The following is a 19,735-nucleotide window of genomic DNA, read 5'->3' on the forward strand; positions in this document are numbered from 1 at the left end:
TCTGAGAAACTTCATAATCACATCATTGTGAGCGAGGACATGAAGCTTTCTAAAATGCGCCTTGCATTTCAGATCAAAGGTATGACTGGTGTCCAGTTACCTACCGAAAAGAAGTTCTTACTTCTGTAGTTTGGGGGAACGGATTTAACCCATCCTTTCCAAACTATTCTTACTGTGTCCCCCTACAGCCAGCCGGGATGCATGATGGGCCTCCAGAGTCAGCACACATCTAGAGACTTCCGGCCCCATGCTGTCCCCCGCTGCAGGGGCATCCTCTTCCACTCCATCCACCTCCCAGAGTCCTACCAGTCCTTCCGTGCCAGGCCTCATTCCCAAGTCTCACCTTTCCCAGGAAGCTTCCCCTTTTCCCACCAGCCAGAAATAAGCTTCCTGTCTCTGGAATTCTCTGGCCCTTCCCAAAGTCCTTTGCACAATGGCTTGCACATGCTTGGTTCTCAATTAATACTTAAATTACTTAAAAAAAAAAAACTTAAATTACTTAAATTAGGTACCGCTCCTTTGGCATTGGTCACATAATGCCTTTTATTGACATCTTCCTTCCAATTAATTATAAACTTCCTAAGTAAAGACACTTTCTCCTTATCTAATATGGTACCTGGCACATCCTTAAAACAAGTTATTAATTAATGCTTTTCTATAATTCCTGTGACACCTTGCAGTTCCTTCAATGCAGCATGTGTTCAAAACATTCTGTTGGTTGCTTCTTGTTGCTTTAATATATGATACCTTTGTAAATGCAAAGCTTCGGTCAGTTAAGGGGGAATGCTTTTGCTGGGAATTCCAGCCCCAAAGAGGGACCATTGGGCAAAATACGAGGTAGAGAGTAGGGACGCCTGGGTGGCTCAGCAGTTGAGCGTCTGCCTTCAGCACAGGGTGTGATCCCGGGATCCCGGGATCGAGTCCCAAGTCAGGGTCCCTGCATGGAGCCTGCTTCTCCCTCTGCCTGTGTCTCTGCCTATCTCTGTGTCTCATGAATAAATAAATAAAATCTTAAAAAAAAAAGAGAGAGAGAGGTGGAGAGTAGAGATTGCCAGTGACTGTCTAGCCCTCTGTAGGCAGCTTCCTGTTTGGTTTCTTCTGCCCAGCTCTGGGTTTGTCATGGAGTTTTCGGTTACAAATACTCCCACTTCCTATTTACAATGCTCCTTTTCCAAAAGGAAGGAGAAGAAGAAGGGGTGAGTGGATAGGTGTTGCCCTGGGTATCTTTTCAAATTTTCCATGAGACAGACTATACCAGAGCCGGGAGACAGCATCAAAGCAAGCAACCATATTTCCAGAATATACTCTGGCTCTGTGGGGTTTTGTTTGCCTAGAGCACCGTCCTGCGGTAGATGAGACCCCAATATGATAGTAGGCACCTCCGTTCCATTTCCAAATCTACCTGATTCTCAATGTTCTTAAGTCAGATGGAAAATTCAGTTCTATCTTGTTTTTCTCTGTATCTTAACTGGTTTTCCCCACGCAGGCCTCAGAAGGGGGGTTTACCTCTGCGCGTCATCCCTTACTGGGAGCTGCGGCTAGTGGGCTAACACTGGCGAGGAGGGAGGAGGAGTGACAGCAATGCTTGGCGTCAAGTCCCTCCCACCTGCTCTGGGCTGCATAGAGAGCACATGACTGACAGGGAGAGAACGTCTCCCCGGACTGGGATGGCCAGCACAGGGTCAGATGCTTCCCCTTCTGGGAGTCACTCCCCCGATGTGTGTGGGTCCGTGGCAGCCAGCAGTCTTCAGGGAGCATTCTTGGGATTATGGGTGTAACACCAGATTTGGGGGAGAATCCTGGAGCTTCAGGAATCCTGGGATCTCTGTCTGTTGGACTCCCTGCCAGCTTCCAGTCAGCATCTGTGAATTCATGAGCCTCTAAGGCGGGTGCTCCTTGGAACCAGATCTCAAGTAGGTCTGAGGAGTTGGTGGCAGCGCTTTGACACTTCATTCTCTCTAAATCAGTTGCAGAACAGAGACCCCAACTTTGCTTCCCTTCTCAAATGTGCTTCTAGTTTTCCTTGGAAAGAGAGATTGTGTTCTGAATCCTGGTTCATGCGAGACCCTGATAGTCTCAAAATATAAAACATCCTTAGTTTCAGCCGGGCTGCTGCCAAGAACCAGGGTAGGCTAGAGAGAGTGGTCTCAAATGTTTGCTTTTTTACCTTTGGCAAGCTGCACCTTGTGGTCCTCGTTTCAGTGATTATAGGGTTTGTATGACATGCCGGGGTTTGGACTGTGGAGCAGCAGTGCCGCGGAGGGCTGGCCTTGGAAAAGTGCCCACGGGCTCCAGCTTCCTGCACTGTCGCTGCCCCGCGTGCGCTCCTGGGGCCAGGAGCCTGCCCGGAGAGGCCAGGCCCACCTGACAACCATCGCGGGCTGCTTCCGTGGACAGCGCTCCCTTTCCATGTTACGGATTAAATTAGCGTTTTTTCTTCCCTATCCAAAAATGTGCTGAGAGCCTAGACATGTCTTTCCTGTGCCCTGGAACACGAACAGTCCGACACAGGAAGAGAGAGGCCTTTAGCAAGGCATCTCGGACCGTGAGGCTTTGTGGTCCGGATTTCACTAAATGCCGAGTTGGGGGGCGGGGGAGGCTTTCTCCTTTCATCCCCCGCCAGAGAACAGGCGACCCAGCCCGGTTCATGCTCATCATCTTAATCACAGACTGAAGATGAATATTTTTGGTTAGTTTCTCTCTTTTTTTATATATATACACACAGTGCCTATTTATAGCTCTTTGCTGAAGGACTCTACCAATTAGTTTAAAAACTTGTATTTAGAGAGAGACAAACTAAAAATGTGAATTCAGAGGAGAGCCATAGCTCTGCACGGATCAGCCCATTGTGGGGCAGGGTCAGAATGGGGACGGTCGTTGGCATGTGGTGATGTCAGAACTGGACATGATCATCGGTTGTGACTTTAATTTGGAGATGATTAGAGAAAAGACCCACTCTTCTGTCTGTCGTCGTTATTACGAGCTTCCTGGATCCCTTGTGCATGTTTATTCTGGGCACTGTGTTATGAGCCCAGTGCAGTTGCTGTTGCCACAGTCATCAGTGACATCCTCTTTGCCACATCCAGTGCTGTCTTTCCCTGCTTTCTCAGACTCTCCTTCTCTCTGGCAGTAACCATGTCCTCCATGGAATATTTCCCCTGGCTTCTGAGGCATTTTTCCCGACTAACTCCTCCTTCTCCGTCTTTCAGAGGCTCGCCCTGTCTTCCTTGCCTTTGGATTGTTGGTTCTCTCCGGGGTTCCGTACTGCCCCCCTTTCTCTTCCCAGTCACATGTTCCTCCCAGGGTCATGACAATGGGAAGATGTGGAGGTACGGCACCCAGCTCGGAAGTCCAGGACTTGGCCACATGTGGGCTACATCAGAGAAGTGCTTTCTGTAAAGCTTCTTATGAGCAGATAAACAGGATTTCTCTGCCTGCCACCTCTGGTCCTCACGCTGGGCGCAGGCTGAAAAAAGGCAAGGTGGCTCTGAGGCCCTGGAAAGGAGGTGGAGCCAGAGACAGCACATGTACTGTTGTCCAGGGAGGAGAGGAGAGGGGCAAGCTGGAGCCATGGAGGCTGTTTTGATGGTTAAGGCCAGAAATAGAAGATGGGTGTCTGATTCCCTATGGACAAATGCGCGATTGGAACGTGACAGAGGGGCAGTGTGTGTGCACATGAGGCCCGACGGCTGGGCTCCCACCACATGGTGGCCTGGGCCAGAGGCGCTGGCAGTTGGGCAGGGCAAAGAATGATCCGGGTAGGAGATGAGATTTTGGAGCCTGGAATACCCAAGGGAATGTTGAAACTTGGACCTGGGGGATGAAAACATTCAAGAGATGAACAGGGAAAGAAGAAGAAGAAAAAAAGGAGGCTAAAAACAGTCCCAGGGAGAAATAATAGCCCAGCCTGATGGAGCGATTTCTCTGCGCCAGGCACTGTGGTGAAGCGCTTTGTACACATGTTCTTATTTAGAAACTGAAAAGGAGGACAACATCATAGGGAAAAGAAAATTTCAGGAAGACAGACATTCTCCGTCCCTGGACCATCTTTGTCACCCTTTATCTGTCATGCTCCTCCTGCCTCTAGAGCCCAGCTCAGTGAGCACTGCTTTCCTGGGTCTTTCCAGGCAGTTGGTATCTTCTTGGGAATCACCTGGCACTTCGCACGTTTTATTCACCTGGCCCACAAATGTTTATTCCGCTGTTTTAGAATTCGTGGTGTCTAATGAAATTTTTATTATAAACTTCTGGACTCTGGTTTATTCATTCTGAAGATTTAGACTCCAGCGTGCAAAGTGGTCAACAAAATAAATATTTGTTTAATAGGCAAATGAGTCTGCCACATAAAATAGAACATTTATTCAAGATTTAATTTGAACCAAAGTATGAGACCATCTCTTGACAACCCATTTCAGGTGTCGATTGCTAAACTTAGGGCGAACCCTCAACAGTTGGGAGCCCAGGATTCACCGGATGGTTGTTTTCTGTTTGTTGGGGTTTCCGGTGCTCAGTTGACACTCCCGGCTCATGTCAGACATTGACCGACTGCTGGAGTTCCCTGTAACACAGGCATGCACATTCTCTGAATACTTATTATGCACAATTCAATAATGATTAACATTTGAACTCTGTCTAGGCCGAGCAAGCCACATCAAAGCTCTTTTTTTCATTAGGACTTTTAAAATCTCAAATATGGACTGAATGAGTAGGTGTTGGAGAAACTAACTTTGTAAACTGAAAATCATAAACCCAGATTCATTTGAAATATGTCATGTGGAGTGCACATATAAAAATTATGAGCGTTTTGATTTTTCCCTTGTAGGTAATAAATAACATCTGTAATGTTCCTCCTCACCTTTTTCTGATTAGCTTTATGTCTGGCATATTTTCCCCCACACTCCCGTTTCGTGCTGCAAGGATTTCTCCAAGGAGAGAGAGGATTCTAAAGTAGTGTGGGGGCCACAGAGAACTTGCAGTGATCGGCTTTAAGTCCAGAAATAAGGAGCAGGATGAGTTTGGTGGGTAATCAGGCCTCTCTCTTACCTTTCTCTGGGGTACCCCCAGCAGAGCTGCACAGGCCCTAAGAGATGAGAGGACCCCGGAAGGGCAAAGTGCGTGTGGCCCACAGACCAGCTCCACTGTAGCCCCAGTGCTGGTGTGGCTTCCTAGGCCCCCTCACTGCGCACCTGTGCCCACGTGGGTGCATCCAGCAGAAAGCCACTGGCTTTCACCTGGGGGTCCATGGAGCCCCAGGGGTCCTCTGGGGACTGCCGAAGGTGAACCCAGTGGAAGCTGGACCACTCTGCTTTTAGCTGTTTTATACGATGGGCAGCTGCATACCATTTGTTAGGAGGGAAGAGCTCTGTCAAGACTGTTGCAAGTGTAGTAGCTGCTGCTGCTGCTGCTGCTGAAGATGGGATTTCAGGTCATTGAAGGTGACAGACAGCCAGGCAGCCAGTGTTGGGCCAGGCTGAGCCTGTCAGGAGGCCAGTGCTAAGCTGTGCCAGGCCTAGGGAGCCACACATAGGTCAGTCCTGAGGTGACTGTGGGGGTCAGGTGATCCCAGTGTACACCCAGAATTGGGAATCCCCCATCTATTTCGCTCTGTTTTCATAATTTTAACCAGACATCTAGATTAGCATACATAATTTAGGTGATATTGCCATGTTGTTTTTTTCCACACAATTTCCTTTTTTCATTCATTTTAATACCACTTTATCGTTTTTTTAAGATTTTTTTAAAATTTATTTGAGAGAGAGCAGACACGTACACGTGCACCCACAGGGGAAGTGGCACAGGGAGAGGGAGAGGGGACAAGCCGACTCTGCGCTGAGCGTGGAGCCTGGCATGGGGCTCGATCTCATGACACTGAGATCATGACCTAAGCTAAAATCAAGAGTCAGATGCTCAACTGACTGAGCCACCCACGTGCCCCTTCCTGAGAGAAACCACTTCATCAAGATATGGTTGACATAAAAAAGCTGCACATATTTAATATTTACAACTTGATGAGTTTTGAGACCATTGCCACAATCTGTGTCGTAAACAAACTCCGGAAGTTTCCTTCCACCCTGCTATTATTATTTTTCTTGTGTGTGTATGTGTGTGGAGGTGAGATAAGAACACTTAACATAATATCTACCCTCTTAGCAAGCTTTTAAGGACACAAAATAGTATTAACTGTGGGCACTATGCTGTACGGTAGATCTCTAGGGCTGCTTCATCTTACGTAACTGAAACTGTATGCTCTTGACTCCTCCATATCCCCGTCCCCTCTTTTTCTTTTTCTTTTTCTTTTTTTTTTAAGATTTATTTATTTATTCATGAGAGAGACAGAGAGAGAGGCAGAGACAGAAGCAGAGGGAGGAGCAGGCTCCATGCAGGGAGCCCAACGCAGGACCCCATCCTGGATCCCGGGATCACAACCTGAGCCGAAGGCAGCACCCAACCACTGAGCCCCCCAGGAGTCCCTCCCCATCCCCTCTTCACCACAATTTTCTAATATCTTGCTCCTGTGGCAGCTGTTGCAGGTTTCATGGTTGTTACAGGTTTGGGCAGCTGACCATACCTTCATTTGGATGCCTGTCAATCAAAGGCCATAGGCTGAACCTAAATTGAAATAATTTCTTTCAATTGGTCAGTTTGTTTATCCATGTACCCAGTCCTCTGGCAGCTGCTGTGGGAATCCAAGAGACTTAAATTTTTATACTTACAGGGCAAACAGTCACCAACCACAGGATCTCATTCCATCCTCACACTTGTCCTGTGAGTTAGGCATTATTTTTCTCCTCATTTTACATATGAGGAAACAGGAATTCAGAGTGGCTAAACAACTTAATAGATTATTCATTCTAAAGGCTATTAAAATGCACAGTGGTTTCTCAGAACTAGCAAGTAATTGTATAGGGAAGAATGCTGCTGGAAACTCCCTAACCATTCTGTAAATCCCAGCTTTCCAGCTGCCAGAGCCATACCTGTGGCTCGTAGGGGCTCTTTCCATTTCTGAAAATTGAGTGAAGGTTTGATAGAGCATCAGCTCAGAGTGTGGCATTCTAGCACGTGTTTTATTAGGAACTACTTTTAGAGAAAAACTTAGATTTTTAGATCTAGAATGACTTTAAAAACAAGAATCCAGACAACAAAGAACACAGTCGCATCTGGGTGTGTAAGTCCTTGCCCCCCGGGGAGATGAGAGGCAGCTGTGGCTTGAGCCACGGTGTTCAGGACCTGTCGAACCCTGAGCAGAAGAAGGGCGCCCACCCAGATATAGTCCCAGTGTACTATGGAGGACATGCATGCTGTGCCCAGTGGGCTCAGACTAGTTGGTGCAATAAGGACCTTGGTGACCTGAACTTCACTTTGGTTTGGGGATTCTTACAACTTTTCTTGGCTTAAGCCATGAAGAAACTGGCCAGCCAGTCAAATGTTGAGAGTAAATACAACTTTGGTGTTTTAATTAAGAGGCACATTTGGCTCATGTAATTAATAAATTTGCCTGTTCATTAAAAAATATACCTGATAGGATTCCATATATAAATATACCTTGATCACCAAATATCTGGAAAAGCTGAGGGTTTTTAGACCAAATGAGTAAGTTTTGCTGTAAGTAAAACTGCATATGCCATAAAAGCATGAAGATGGCCTCACAGCAGCAAGAAGAATAAAATGGATCATTAGAGGTAAACTTTTAGGCTGATCTTTGTAAATTATAAAACTGATCAAGGCCAGAAAGAGCTCAGTAGAAATGAAGGACAGCCCTCTCAGCAGGGCAGAAAAGGGAATAAAACCCAAAGTAGCAAATTAAAGCCTCACCATTAATGCTTTCTCCCGCTGTTTAAACTCTAGAACATGTGGTGGGAGAGCAAATATGGTTCTTCTCTAGACCCAGACCAGAGAAGTGGTTTGTTTGGTTTGGATTTTAGTTTAGGGGGATTGTTTTGTTTTGTTTTGTTTTGTTTTTTTCTGGTATAATAATGACCTCTGGATGAAGTTTTGGAATATAGGTGAGATTTGGTGGGGGGAGGTCCAGAGCCAACGACCAAGAAAGAACTCTTGAGACTCTTTGGTACAAAAGGGGATGGGAGCCATGGGCAGGGAGAGGGGCTGCCCCGGGCCTGGGAGGGGAGGCTGATTATACCCCTGGGAGAGGGAGGGTTGGGGAGCGCATCCTCCCTAAGGAGCTTTGGAAGCCAGGTTTCCAGGACCTCGAGGGGCAGCTGTTGTTGGGAAAAGGTCACTTACCACCATCTAATGAAACCTGAGTCATGAGACCCTACAGATCTATATCGGTGGGCCACGTGCTTGGGGATGATTGCCCACACGTATCCTGGGGGTAGAGATAAAGGAATTTCTAAAGGAATTTTTATATGTTAAAGTAGACGGACAGGCTCCTGGGGGTCAGGCTAAGCTTGCCTCTGCCCTTAGCAAAGTCTGAACATCGAGGCAGTTGAGTCCCTGGAGGAAGGTCCCTCTGCCTGTTTCAAGGACTCATCAGTGTGCTCTGTCCTCAGCTAGTCCTCTGGCCCCCGTCACTCTGCCTACTTTTCTCCTCTTTGCAAGGTCTTCAATAAAAGAGGATATAAAAGAAAAAAACCTATATTATATTGATAATAGCTATCATTCAGTGCCCATCATTACCAGCCATTATTACCCATTTCATAGAGCTATTGCAAGGATTAAATGAGTTAACATACACAGAACACTTAACACAGCATTTTATAAGCATGTAGTGAGCATTATTACCTTTAATGTTGACAATGTTGCTAAGCACTGGATGTGCCTTATCTCACTTGCTGTTATTATACTACTTTTATGTAGTAAATTGAGGCATAGGGAGTTATGAGAGTTGCCCATTAGTTGCACAACTAGTATCAAAACCATATATTGTGCACTTACTATATGCTGGACATGGTGCTAATGAACATTTTCAATGTATCTGCACAGTTAGGCTACACAATAATTCTGTGAAATAGATGATATTATCCTCATTTTACAGGTGGGGAAGCATAGGTCTAGGGAGATCAGCTAACCCCTAAACTCACACAGCTGGTGAAAAACAGAGTGGAGATTCAAATCCAAGCAATCCTGCTCCAAGAGTACACGCTCTGTACTGCTGTGCACTGTGGGAGAGGGGTCGGCAGGGTCTTCATTGCAGTCCCAGGCCCTCTCCTCGTCCTGATTGCATCCCTTGCGGTGCTTTTCTACAGGCTCACAACCTTAACTCTTCCCAAGGCGCATTTTCTAGCGATACCCAGGGCACACTTGAACAAAGTCCTGCAGAGGAAGAGACCCAGACCATTCCCTTCACCCCTGCACTGATGCTTGGGACTCCTCCCTACCCTGCCTGATTTTCTCTAGGCACGAAAACTTTGTTTTCTATGGGCTTTCCTCCTACTTGCAAGTCAGCTAATATGTTTATGTTATTTAAGCCTTGTATAGTTAAAAGTCTTAAGGGTCATACACCAAAATGTTAACAGCAGCTAATAAATTTAGAGATAGTTTAAATTTTCCCATTCATACATTTTTGTGTTTCCAACTTACATACGAGAAACATAAATTACATAGAAAAATAATGTATTTTATAAAATACAGTCATAGACTGTATTGGACAGTAGTTTCCAAAGAGTCATGAGGATACATTGTACAGTCAAGGGAACAAAGTTGCTGTTCATGAACACCAGATTAGGAGTGTCCCTAGGCACCCACCACTCGGACCATTCCACATTGGACGAGTCCATCACCCATCACTAATTAGTATCTTTCCAATTGTAGTTTAGCTGGACACCCTTTTTTTCAGACAAAAAACATAAGGACAATATTTTATTCAGGTGATATATTTAGCCAATACTACAAATTCTTACTTAAGGGTTAAGCAGCACTAATTGAAATGAAGAAAGGAACCTGGACCCTGCCAACTTACCATCCCATCTAAAGACAACTCCCACGGTGCTCCTGGAACCCCTTCTAGCTCTGGAGAACACATTCTCCACTGAAAACCATTGACTTGCCTCATCCTAGAAGCTCCAACTCCTTCAGATTTCCAGAGGTTGCTCAGATAAGGAGCTCTATAAGTTTACTACGTATTATGAAGATAGTGATTTCCCTCATTTGCCCTAAATTTTTTTGCTAATATCCTTCTTTATTTTTTATTTTTTTAAGATTTTATTTATATATTTGACAGAGTGAGAGAACAGAGCACAAGCAGGGGGAGCAGCAGATAGAGGGAGAGGGAGAAGCACACTCCCCGGTGAGCAGAGAGCCGGATGTGGGACTCCATCCCAGGACTCCGGGATCATGATCCAACCAAAGGCAGACACTTAACCAACTGAGCCACCCAGGCCCCCCCTATTAATCCTTTTTTATATACAGTATCAGTACATGTGACTGGTCCATCTGATAACTGAGTATTTCTATCTAGCCAGAAAGCTTTATCCCAGAGGTGATTGTCAGCTCAGAAGGAAAGGAGAAAGATTCTTTTGTTGGTTTGTGCTTCAAGTTAAGAAATCCAATGTCCTTTTATCCTCCATCAAGCTGCTTTGTATGACTCTCTGAATATGCTCAAAACCATTGACTTTTAGACTTTAAAGGAGTAAATTGTGTCATATATTAATTATATCTTAATAAAGCCGTTAGAAAAAGAAGTTTCATTTTTAAAAAATATTTAAATTTTTCTTGCGCCTCTCCATTGATGAGAAGTGACAGGTTCTGAGGCTGGCGTTTCCCACTGCCTGGTTCTGAGGCTGGCGTTTCCCACTGCCTGAGGCTGTTTCACCCGCCTACCAACCACCTCACCCCAGCCTCCAGCAGCACTTCCCCTCATGTCCTTCTGAGGCACTGCATCAGGGAGACTGCTTCTCTTCATCTTCAGGCTAAAAGTACCTTCTTCAAAAAAATAAAAAATAAAAAATAAATAAAAGTACCTTCTTCACCTTCTAGTTATCCAGTTTTTAGTCATCTCCTGTTTCAGTGAGCATTGTTGAGTGCCTTGTCATTGAAGTGCCTGGGCACTGGGTCAGGCCTTGGGGTCACAGAGCTAAATCAACCCTAGGCCACACCCTAGATTATTTTATGCTGGAAGGGGAGCCAAGTGATAACAAAAAAGTACAACATTAAGGTCTTCCCTAAAGCCCCACTTTCTTCATCCATCCTTCCTGTGTGCCTCCACCTGCATCAACTTCTTCCTACTGTGGCCTTTTAGAATATTTACTGTTTGACCTTAACGATATTTCTCCTGATGGTGTTTATTAAATCATTTCGTATATAGTATCTTCCTCATGGATTGCAAATACACAGCTCCCTTGTGTGGTTTTCTATTGCTGCTGTAACAAATTATCACAAACTTAGTGGCTTAAAAGAACACAGATGCCTGTCTGACAGTTTTGCCGGTTAAAAGTTCGATAAGGGTCTCACAGGGCTAAGGTCAAGGTTCCAGAAGTGCTGTATTCCCTTGCAGAGGATCTAGGACAGAATCTGTTTCCTTTGTTTTTCCCAGGCGGTCGTGGTGGTCCACATTCCTTAGCTCACGGCCCCTCCTCCATCTTCAAAGTCAGCAGCACTGCATCTCAGACCCTCTGACCAAAGTCAGGAAATAGCCCCTGCTCTTACAGACTCATGGTTAGATCAGGCCCACTCCGATAATGTGAGATAACCTCCACATCTCAAGGTCCTTACCCTTAGACATACGTACAAAGTCTCTTTTGCTATGTAAGGCAACATACCACAGGTTCCAGGGAGGTTAGGACCAGGCCATCTTTGGGAATCACTATCCTATCTATCACCTCGTTTTATACTTCTTTGTATTGCATATGAGATGGATGGAAAAAGATAAAGTATGCAAACACCAACAACAGTGATTACGGCTAATGATCTGTACATCAGACAAAGTAGACAAAAGGAGGAAGGCATTGTTGGAAATAAAGAGAAGCTTTTCAAAATTATAAAAAGAAGAACCAGCCAGAAAATTATAATGCTTCCAAATGGGTAAGCACTTAATAATATGGTCTCAAAAAATGAGAAAGCTTAGAGGAGAAATAAACAAATTCTCAGTTACAGTGAGAAATTTTCTACATAACTCTCTCAGTAACTATTAGAACAAGCAAACAAACCAAAAAGTCGGTACAGATGTAAAACATTTGAAAGGCATAGTTAACACACTATGATATATATGGATCACTGCACCCAACAACTTGAGAATATGTGTTTTTTTTTTTCAAGTGAGAATGGAACGTTACTCAATTGACCACATACTGGGCTATAAAGCAAGTAGAAACACATTTCAAAGGATTTAAATCGTATACTGTACATGTAACATGATTCTAAAGTTAGAAGTTTATTTTTTAAAAATCCATGGATCTATTTTTTAATCATAATGGAATTAAGCTGGAAATTAGTAACAAAAAGATAACAGGAAATTCTCAAATGTTTGGGCATTAAGTGATACAGTTTTGAACAATCCACGAGTCAGAAAGGAAATCACAATGAAAATTTGAAAATATTTTGATTGAATAACAAAGATACATATTGAAAACATGCATGATAAAAATAAATTGGTGCTTGGATAAAAACATACTATTAAATGTATATGTCAGAAATGAAAAAGTGCTGAAAATTAATTACTCAGGAAGCTATAAATAGAAGAGCAAATTAAGGGGCAACTGGGTAGCTCAGTCAATTAAGCATCTGACTCTTGATTTCAGCTTAGGTCATGATCTCAGGGTCCTAAGATTGATCCCAGAGTCAGGCTCCTGCTGGGCATGGAGCCTGCTCCAGATTCTCTCTCTTCCTCTCCTTCTACTCCACCCACCTCACTCACTCTTTCTGCCCCTACCCCCTCATTCTCTCTCTCAAAAAAAAAAAAAAAAAAAAAAAAAAAGGAGAAGAAGAGCAAGCAAATTAAGCCAAAAGGAAACATAGGAAGGGAATAATAAAGAGAAGAGGCAAAATCATGACATTGAAAGTAAATATAATACAGAGCAGGACTAATAAGTAAAATATTGGTTTGAAAAGATTAATAAAATCAATTAACCTTAAACAAAATTTGTCATGGGAAAAAAAGTGAAAAGCACATACTGCCAATATCAGGAATGAAAAGATATTACTACAGATGCTACAGACATTAAAAAGATAATACAAAGATAAAAAAAATACAGATTCCCAATACAATACACTTCACCAAAACTATAAATGAGAGAAATAGAAGATCTGAAGAGTTCTATATCTATTAAAGAAATGAAATTAATAAATAACCTGCCCACAAAGAAAACTCTAGGCCCCCATTGTTTTGCAAATGAACTCTTGCAAATATTTAGGAAGTAACATCCATCTTAAACAAACCCTTCAGGGAATACTTCCAATTGCTTTTGTAGGACCACTGTAACCTTGACTCAAAAACATGACAATATTTTAAGAAAAAAATTATTAGAGCAATTTCTGTCTTAAGCATAGGTGCAAAAACCCGAAATGAAATGTAAATTCAGGAAATATAATCAATTTCAAACCAAATGCGAATCCAGCAATATATAAAAATAACAAACATCATGATGTAAAGCTTATTCCATAAATGCAAGATTGGTTTAGCATTTAAGAATCAATAAAGGGACACCTGGGTGGCTCAGCGGTTAAGCGGCTGCCTTCGGCTCAGAGCGTGATCCTGGAGTCCCAGGATCAAGTCCCGCATGGGGCTTCCTGCAGGGAGCCTGCTTCTCCCTCTGCCTGTGTCTCTGCCTCTCTCTCTGTGTGTGTCTTTCATGAATAAATAAATAAATAATCTTAAAAAAAAGAATAAATATAATTCATTCTGTTAAAAGATAAAAGAATAATTATGTGATATTTTCAGATGCAGAAAAAGTATATGGTAAAATTTAACATCCATTTTTGATGGGGACATAGTGAATGGAGAGTAGAAAGGATCTTCTTTAATATGGTAAAGCATAGCTTGACATCAAACTTAATAGTACAATACTGAAAGCTTTTCCCCTGAAATCAGGAATGAGATAGAAATTCTCACTATTACTACTTTCATTCAAATTTACACTAGAGATTTTGTCCAGTGTCATAAGGTAAAAAAAAGAAAACTAAAGGATATAATATGGGGAGAAACCAATGTCATTATTTGCAGGTGACAAGATAGGATACAAAGAAAATCCAAAGACTCTGTAAACAAAGGATTAGAGTTAATGAATTTCATAAAGTCACTGGAAACAAAGTCAATATGTAAAAAAAAGTCAATTGTATTTTTATATACAACATCCAGAGTATGAAATATATTTTTAAATATTGTTTGTAATAGTATTAAAACACATTAACTAACAAAAAAAAAAAAAACACATTAACTAAGTAGGAGAAAACCTAAGACACATAAGACCTCTCCACAGAAAATGATACACTATTATTAAGAGAAGATGGTGGAAATCCACCAAGCTGGATTTGTAAGTCTCATGAATTGTAAGTCTCAATATTTTAAGACAGCAATACCCCCAAATTGATCCCTGGAATCAATACCATCATAATCAATATCGTAGCAGCTAGTTTGGGAAATTTAACAAAACACTCCTAAAATTCATCTTGAAAATGCAAAAGGCCAATAATGACGAAATCAGTCTGCAAGAACAACAAAGTTGGACACTTATACTACCAGATAGGAGGACATGTAATAAATCCACGGTAATTAAGATAGTGTAATATTAGCATAAGGACAGACAAATTGACTAGTGTACAGAATAGAAACTCTAGAGCTCAGCTGTCCCACGCAGTAGTCACTAGGCAAAGGTGGCAATTGACATTTACATTAATTTCCTCATTTGCACTAGCTACATTTCACGTGCTCAGTAGCCACAAGCGGTGAGCGGCTGCTGCAGTAGACAGCACAGATATGGCACCTTCACTAAAGAAAGTTCTGTCGGACCATGCTGCTTCAGAGAGAGACTCACCACCACAAATGGAAATAAGATGTTTGACAAAGTGTCCTTGCAGATGAGTAGAAAAGAAAGTCTTTTCAACAGTCTTGGTCAGATGATAGCCATCTTTGAAAAATGAATCTCAAGTCCTACCTCACTTCACACACACACACAGATCAATCCCCTGGGGGGTCCTAAATGCAAGAGGTTGTGGAACTTCCATGCAAGGGAATAACAGCCAGCAATGAAAACGAATAGTGTTGGGAACAGGCTGAACCTCAACACCAAGGGTGAATCTGACCAGCATTATGCGATCAGCTGGAGCCGGAAGTAAAAAAGAACATGCTTAGTTTCCCTTTACATAAAGTTCAAAAGCAGGCAGATAGAACTCCAGGGTTGGATAGCAAAGTAGTTCCTTCTGAGAGACTGGAGGGACTGGAGGCTGCCCACACGGGCTTCTGAAGTCCTAGGAATGCCCTGGCTCTTGAGTGGAAGACGAACGTGCAGGCTTCATCAGCATCTTCTGTGCACTTTTCTCTATAGATGTCATTTAAAAATGTTTTTTAAAGCAACCTTTAGATTGACAGGGAAAAAGAAAGATCATTCTTGCTGATTGAATGACTTAAAAAAATGAAGATTCTGTATAAAATGTTTAGATAGGCAACAATTTTAAGTCTGAAAGTACCAGGTGGAGGGTATGGAGAAAGGGGTTAATTACTAGGAGGAGGGCCAATTAAGTGTGTGTTGTAACATCGGAAATGTGTGCACCTTGCAACTAGACACAAATCTAGAAATCCTAGAGAAACTCTTGTTCATGCTCAATGTTGTGCCCAAGATTGCGAATCCGAGAAACCACCAAGGAGCCGACACCGATGCAGACACATGAGGGTTTATTTACAAGCTCGAGCTCGGGTCCAAGTATACCTGACACAGCGGAGCAAGGACTTGGACCCCAAAGTGGGTTACAGCTGGGTTTTTTATAGGCTGGTCTAAGGGATTTTCAGAAGGGATGGAGGAATTTCTCAAGTTCTGTTTACATTCTGATATGGGGCTTTCAAGGGCATAGAGCTCTGTTCTCATTCTGATATGAGACTTTCTGCCACTGGCATTGAGCTCTGTTCTCATTCTAATATGGGGCTTTCTAGGGCAAGCTGTAAGCTGTTTTCTTCCTGTAACTGAAGTAATGTAAATTTCAGCTCTTATTCACAGGGGCCTGGGATGGCTGTACTTGTGCTAACGCTGAACTTAAAGTGGAATGGCCTTAATTTTCTCTGCCTCCACACTCAAAAGGAGTCCAGGGCAACAGTGTTCATTGCAGGAGAGTTTTTAATAGAAAAAAAAACCGCAGCCCTGGTGGCTCAGCGGTTTAGTGCTGCCTTTAGCCCAGGGCCTGATCCTGGGGACCTGGGATCAAGTCCCACATCAGGCTCCCTGCATGGGGCCTGCTTCTCCCTCTGACTGTGTCTCTGCCTCTCTCTCTCTCACTGCATCTCTCATGAATAAATAAATAAAATCTTTAAAAAAAAAGAAAAAAGAAAAAAAAATAATCGAAGTAACTGAAATGCCTAATAGAAAAATGGATAAATGTGATTTTTTTTATATAGCGAAATACCAGACAGTTAAAAGGAATATATATGTGTGTGTGTATGTACATATATGTATATGTATATGTATATGTATATGTATATATACAAACATAATCACAGAGCTCTAAAAATACTGTGTGGATGAAAATAGCAAGTTGCAGAGTATGTATGACATATACATGGACATTCTTACAGTATAAAACAAGTCTAGATATTATTCTTTGATGCATGCATATATCCCTCTGTTTTTAAGTGACTGCAGGATTCACTGTGCACTGAAGCCCTGACCGCTGCAGCCCCAGGGGGAGGGCATGAGGTATTGGGGACAAACGGTCACATGGAAACTGCCCCTTCATTGTCATTGCTCTGTTTCCTTTCTGTTTTGTTTTGTTTTTTTCCAAGCGAGTAGGACAGAATGTTAACATCTGTGCATTTTAGGTGTTGGCTCCCCGGGGAGTGGGGGGTGGGGGGGTGTTAGTTAAACTATTCCATGTAATTTTCTCTTTGTTTAATTTCTCAGTTTAAAAAAAAACTAGAGTTGACACCGTAGCATCTTCCATCATTTAGTCTTCTGCTTGTTCATTGCTTAGGTATTTTATGGTCCTGTTTTAGAAAAAAATGTATAGAAATAGAAGTCTGGCCGAGAGAGCTAAATTTCCTCCCATTGTTTATGTTTGCAACGCACTTGTTCCATCCCACATTGTGTGGTACCCAAAGGCGGCCCTTGGACCCCTGCGGGGAGCAGAGCAAGACACGCAGCCGCTGGTGCCCCAGGGCCTCCCCCCACGGGCGCCCGTTCCTCGTGCCGGGGAGCGGCGGCCGGGGGGGTCGGTGCGTGGCTTCGGGGACCGGAGGCCTGAAGCCGCCCCCGGGTGCTGGCTCCCGCCCCAGAATGTCCCTCCAGGGTCGCTGGCACAACACCCGCCCCCCCAGCCAGAGCCTGCCCCCCCCAGCTGGAACCACCCCCCGCGGGGAGCTGGAGCCCCCCTACCCCCACCGCCACCCGGGAGCTGGAGCCTGCCCCCCCAGCCAGAGCCTGACCGCCCCTCCCCACTCCCCCGCCCCCTCCCCCCTCCATCCCCTCACTCCCCCCCACTCACTTCCCCCCAACCCCCCCAGCCAGAGCCTGACCGCCCCTCCCCACTCCCCCGCCCACTCCCCCTCCATCCCCTCACTCCCCCCCACTCACTCCCCCACACCCCCCCCAGCCGGAGCCTGACCGCCCCTCCACCCTCTCCACTCCCCCACCCCCCTCCACCCTCCCCACTCCCCCCCTCCACCTCCCCACTGCCCCCCCAGGAGCCGGAGCCTGCCACCCCCACCCCGGAACCCGGAGCGCCCCCCTCCCCCTGAGCCAGAGCCTGACCGCCCCTCCACCCTCCCCACTACCCCCCCACCCCGCCGTCCCCTCACTCCCCCCCACTCACTCCCCTACCCCCCCCAGCGAGAGCCTGACCACCCCTCCACCCTCCCCAACCTCCCCACTGCCCCACCCCCCTCCACCCCCCCACTCCCCCACCCCCCTCCACCCCCCCACTCCCCCACCCCCCTCCACCCCCCCCACTCCCCCACCCCCCTCCACCCCCCCCACTCCCCCACCTCTGGGAGCTGGAGCCTGCCGCCCCCACCCCCTCACCCTCCCACCGCGGGGCTGGATCCCAGGCCCCCAGGGTCACGACACGAGCAAGGGCAGCCGCTTCCCTAAGGCGCCCCTTCACCAGGGTCCCTAGAGTAGAAGTCAGGTCTCTTCCGCTGCACTTTATCCACCCCTCGCCGCTGGCCAAGGAGGGCGCACCGACAGAAGGAACCGAGCTGCTCATTTCAGACCTTATGTGTGTCTGCCCCGGGATGCCCGTAGGCACCCCAGTCGGTTCTCAGCCCCGAGGGAGCCCAGTGGGTGTCCAGCAAGATCAGTGGTGGGAGGTTTAGTCTAAGTCAAGAGTCCGTTGTTAGAAAGGCCTCTGTGCCGCAGACCTGGAGCTCTGTTATCTCCAAACTACTTTATCAGTAACAAAGACAATATTTTACCTCCAACTGTCTGGTCTCTGCCTTTCAGTTGGTTCCAAATTCAAGAAAGTGGGGGAGTAGGTCCTATTAATTGCCTCCCTCAAAAACCTAATAATCGATTAGCTTAAGACCCCAAGATGAGAAATTAATGTAATCCATGATAATAACTAAGAATCTGTATACCAATTCCTTCTTACACCCGTGATTACCCTGTTGAATAGTTAACTGAGCATTGCTCAGCTACTTTAGGTCTCATCAGTGTGGTTAAACAGGTGACTATAGCACCGTTCATCATGGCATGACTGAACTCTCATAGCTCGAGACAGACTCCATTAAAGTGTATATTTTATAATCTATCCCATTATCTATATAGGTATAAGTATAAAATATATATTCATCTAATTTGAGCATTTAACAGCAAAAAGAAAACAGGTGCACACAGAGAACAGCCTGACCTGCTATGACAGACCACTGCTCTGCAGGGGCCGGCTGCACCTCTGCAGAAGGCAGTGATTTTTTTTTTCCTAAAGATTTTATATATTTATTCATGAGAGACACAGAGAGAGAAGCAGAGACACAGGCAGAGGGAGAAGCAGGCTCCATGCAGGGAGCCGGACGCGGGACTCGATCCAGGATCCCAGGATCACACCCTAGAACGCAGTGATTTTAAGGATGAATTCGTGTTCTAATCTCTTTGGGATTCCCTTTCTATCTGCAGTGGTCTATGCTGTTCCGTGTAGCTAGAGCTCTCTGTTCATATATAATAGAAGATTCGCTTCCGTGGTGGGAGACACGTTCACACCCCAGCATTGAATGAAGCTACTGGTCAACAAGAAGGCTGTTAAATGTTGATTTGTAACAACACGTTTCAATAGCAGAGATCTAAGGCTTCCACCCGGTTTCTTCCCAGGTCCTGGGCAGAGCCTGGCTCCAGCAAAGGATGATTCTTCTCATCCAGGATATTTCTCCTTCAACACATCTCTCCATGCTGCAATTAGACACGGGAACTGGAAACTTCTCACCGGCTACCCAGGTACAATGCTGAGCTCCTGCCCCCAGAAGGGCAAGGGAACCTTTACGGAAGTGACAGCTGCCTTGCAGAACATACCTCAGGGGCAGCTGAATGAGGAAGAGTGGTTTGATCTACTGTCCCGACAGAAGAAGACTGAGAATTAACTGTAGGCCGGGGGGAGGGGGGGTGTTGAAAGGAAGCAATGCCACGCTCATGTTTCATGGGGAATAAGGAGT

The 19,735-nt window shown here is 45.0% G+C and overlaps 1 protein-coding gene across 7 annotated transcripts in view; it reads left to right on the forward strand.

Annotated features, from left to right (window-relative positions):
* ARSB (arylsulfatase B) overlaps window positions 1-19,735 on the forward strand; it is a 186,304-nt gene that overhangs the window by 145,090 nt on the left and 21,479 nt on the right. The window contains exon 7 of one of the 7 annotated variants that reach the window (XM_077867132.1): window positions 19,398-19,520. The exons of 4 other annotated variants lie outside the window; for them this stretch is intronic. In XM_077867132.1, the coding sequence (XP_077723258.1) occupies window positions 19,398-19,520 (123 nt within the window). Of the gene's footprint in view, window positions 1-10,695; window positions 10,776-19,205; window positions 19,247-19,397; window positions 19,521-19,735 lie in introns of those variants that run through there. 2 more of the 7 variants (XM_077867180.1, XM_077867155.1) reach the window with 2 other exon arrangements.

The sequence above is a fragment of the Canis aureus genome, chromosome 2, assembly GCF_053574225.1.
Source record: "Canis aureus isolate CA01 chromosome 2, VMU_Caureus_v.1.0, whole genome shotgun sequence".
Lineage (NCBI taxonomy): Eukaryota > Metazoa > Chordata > Mammalia > Carnivora > Canidae > Canis > Canis aureus.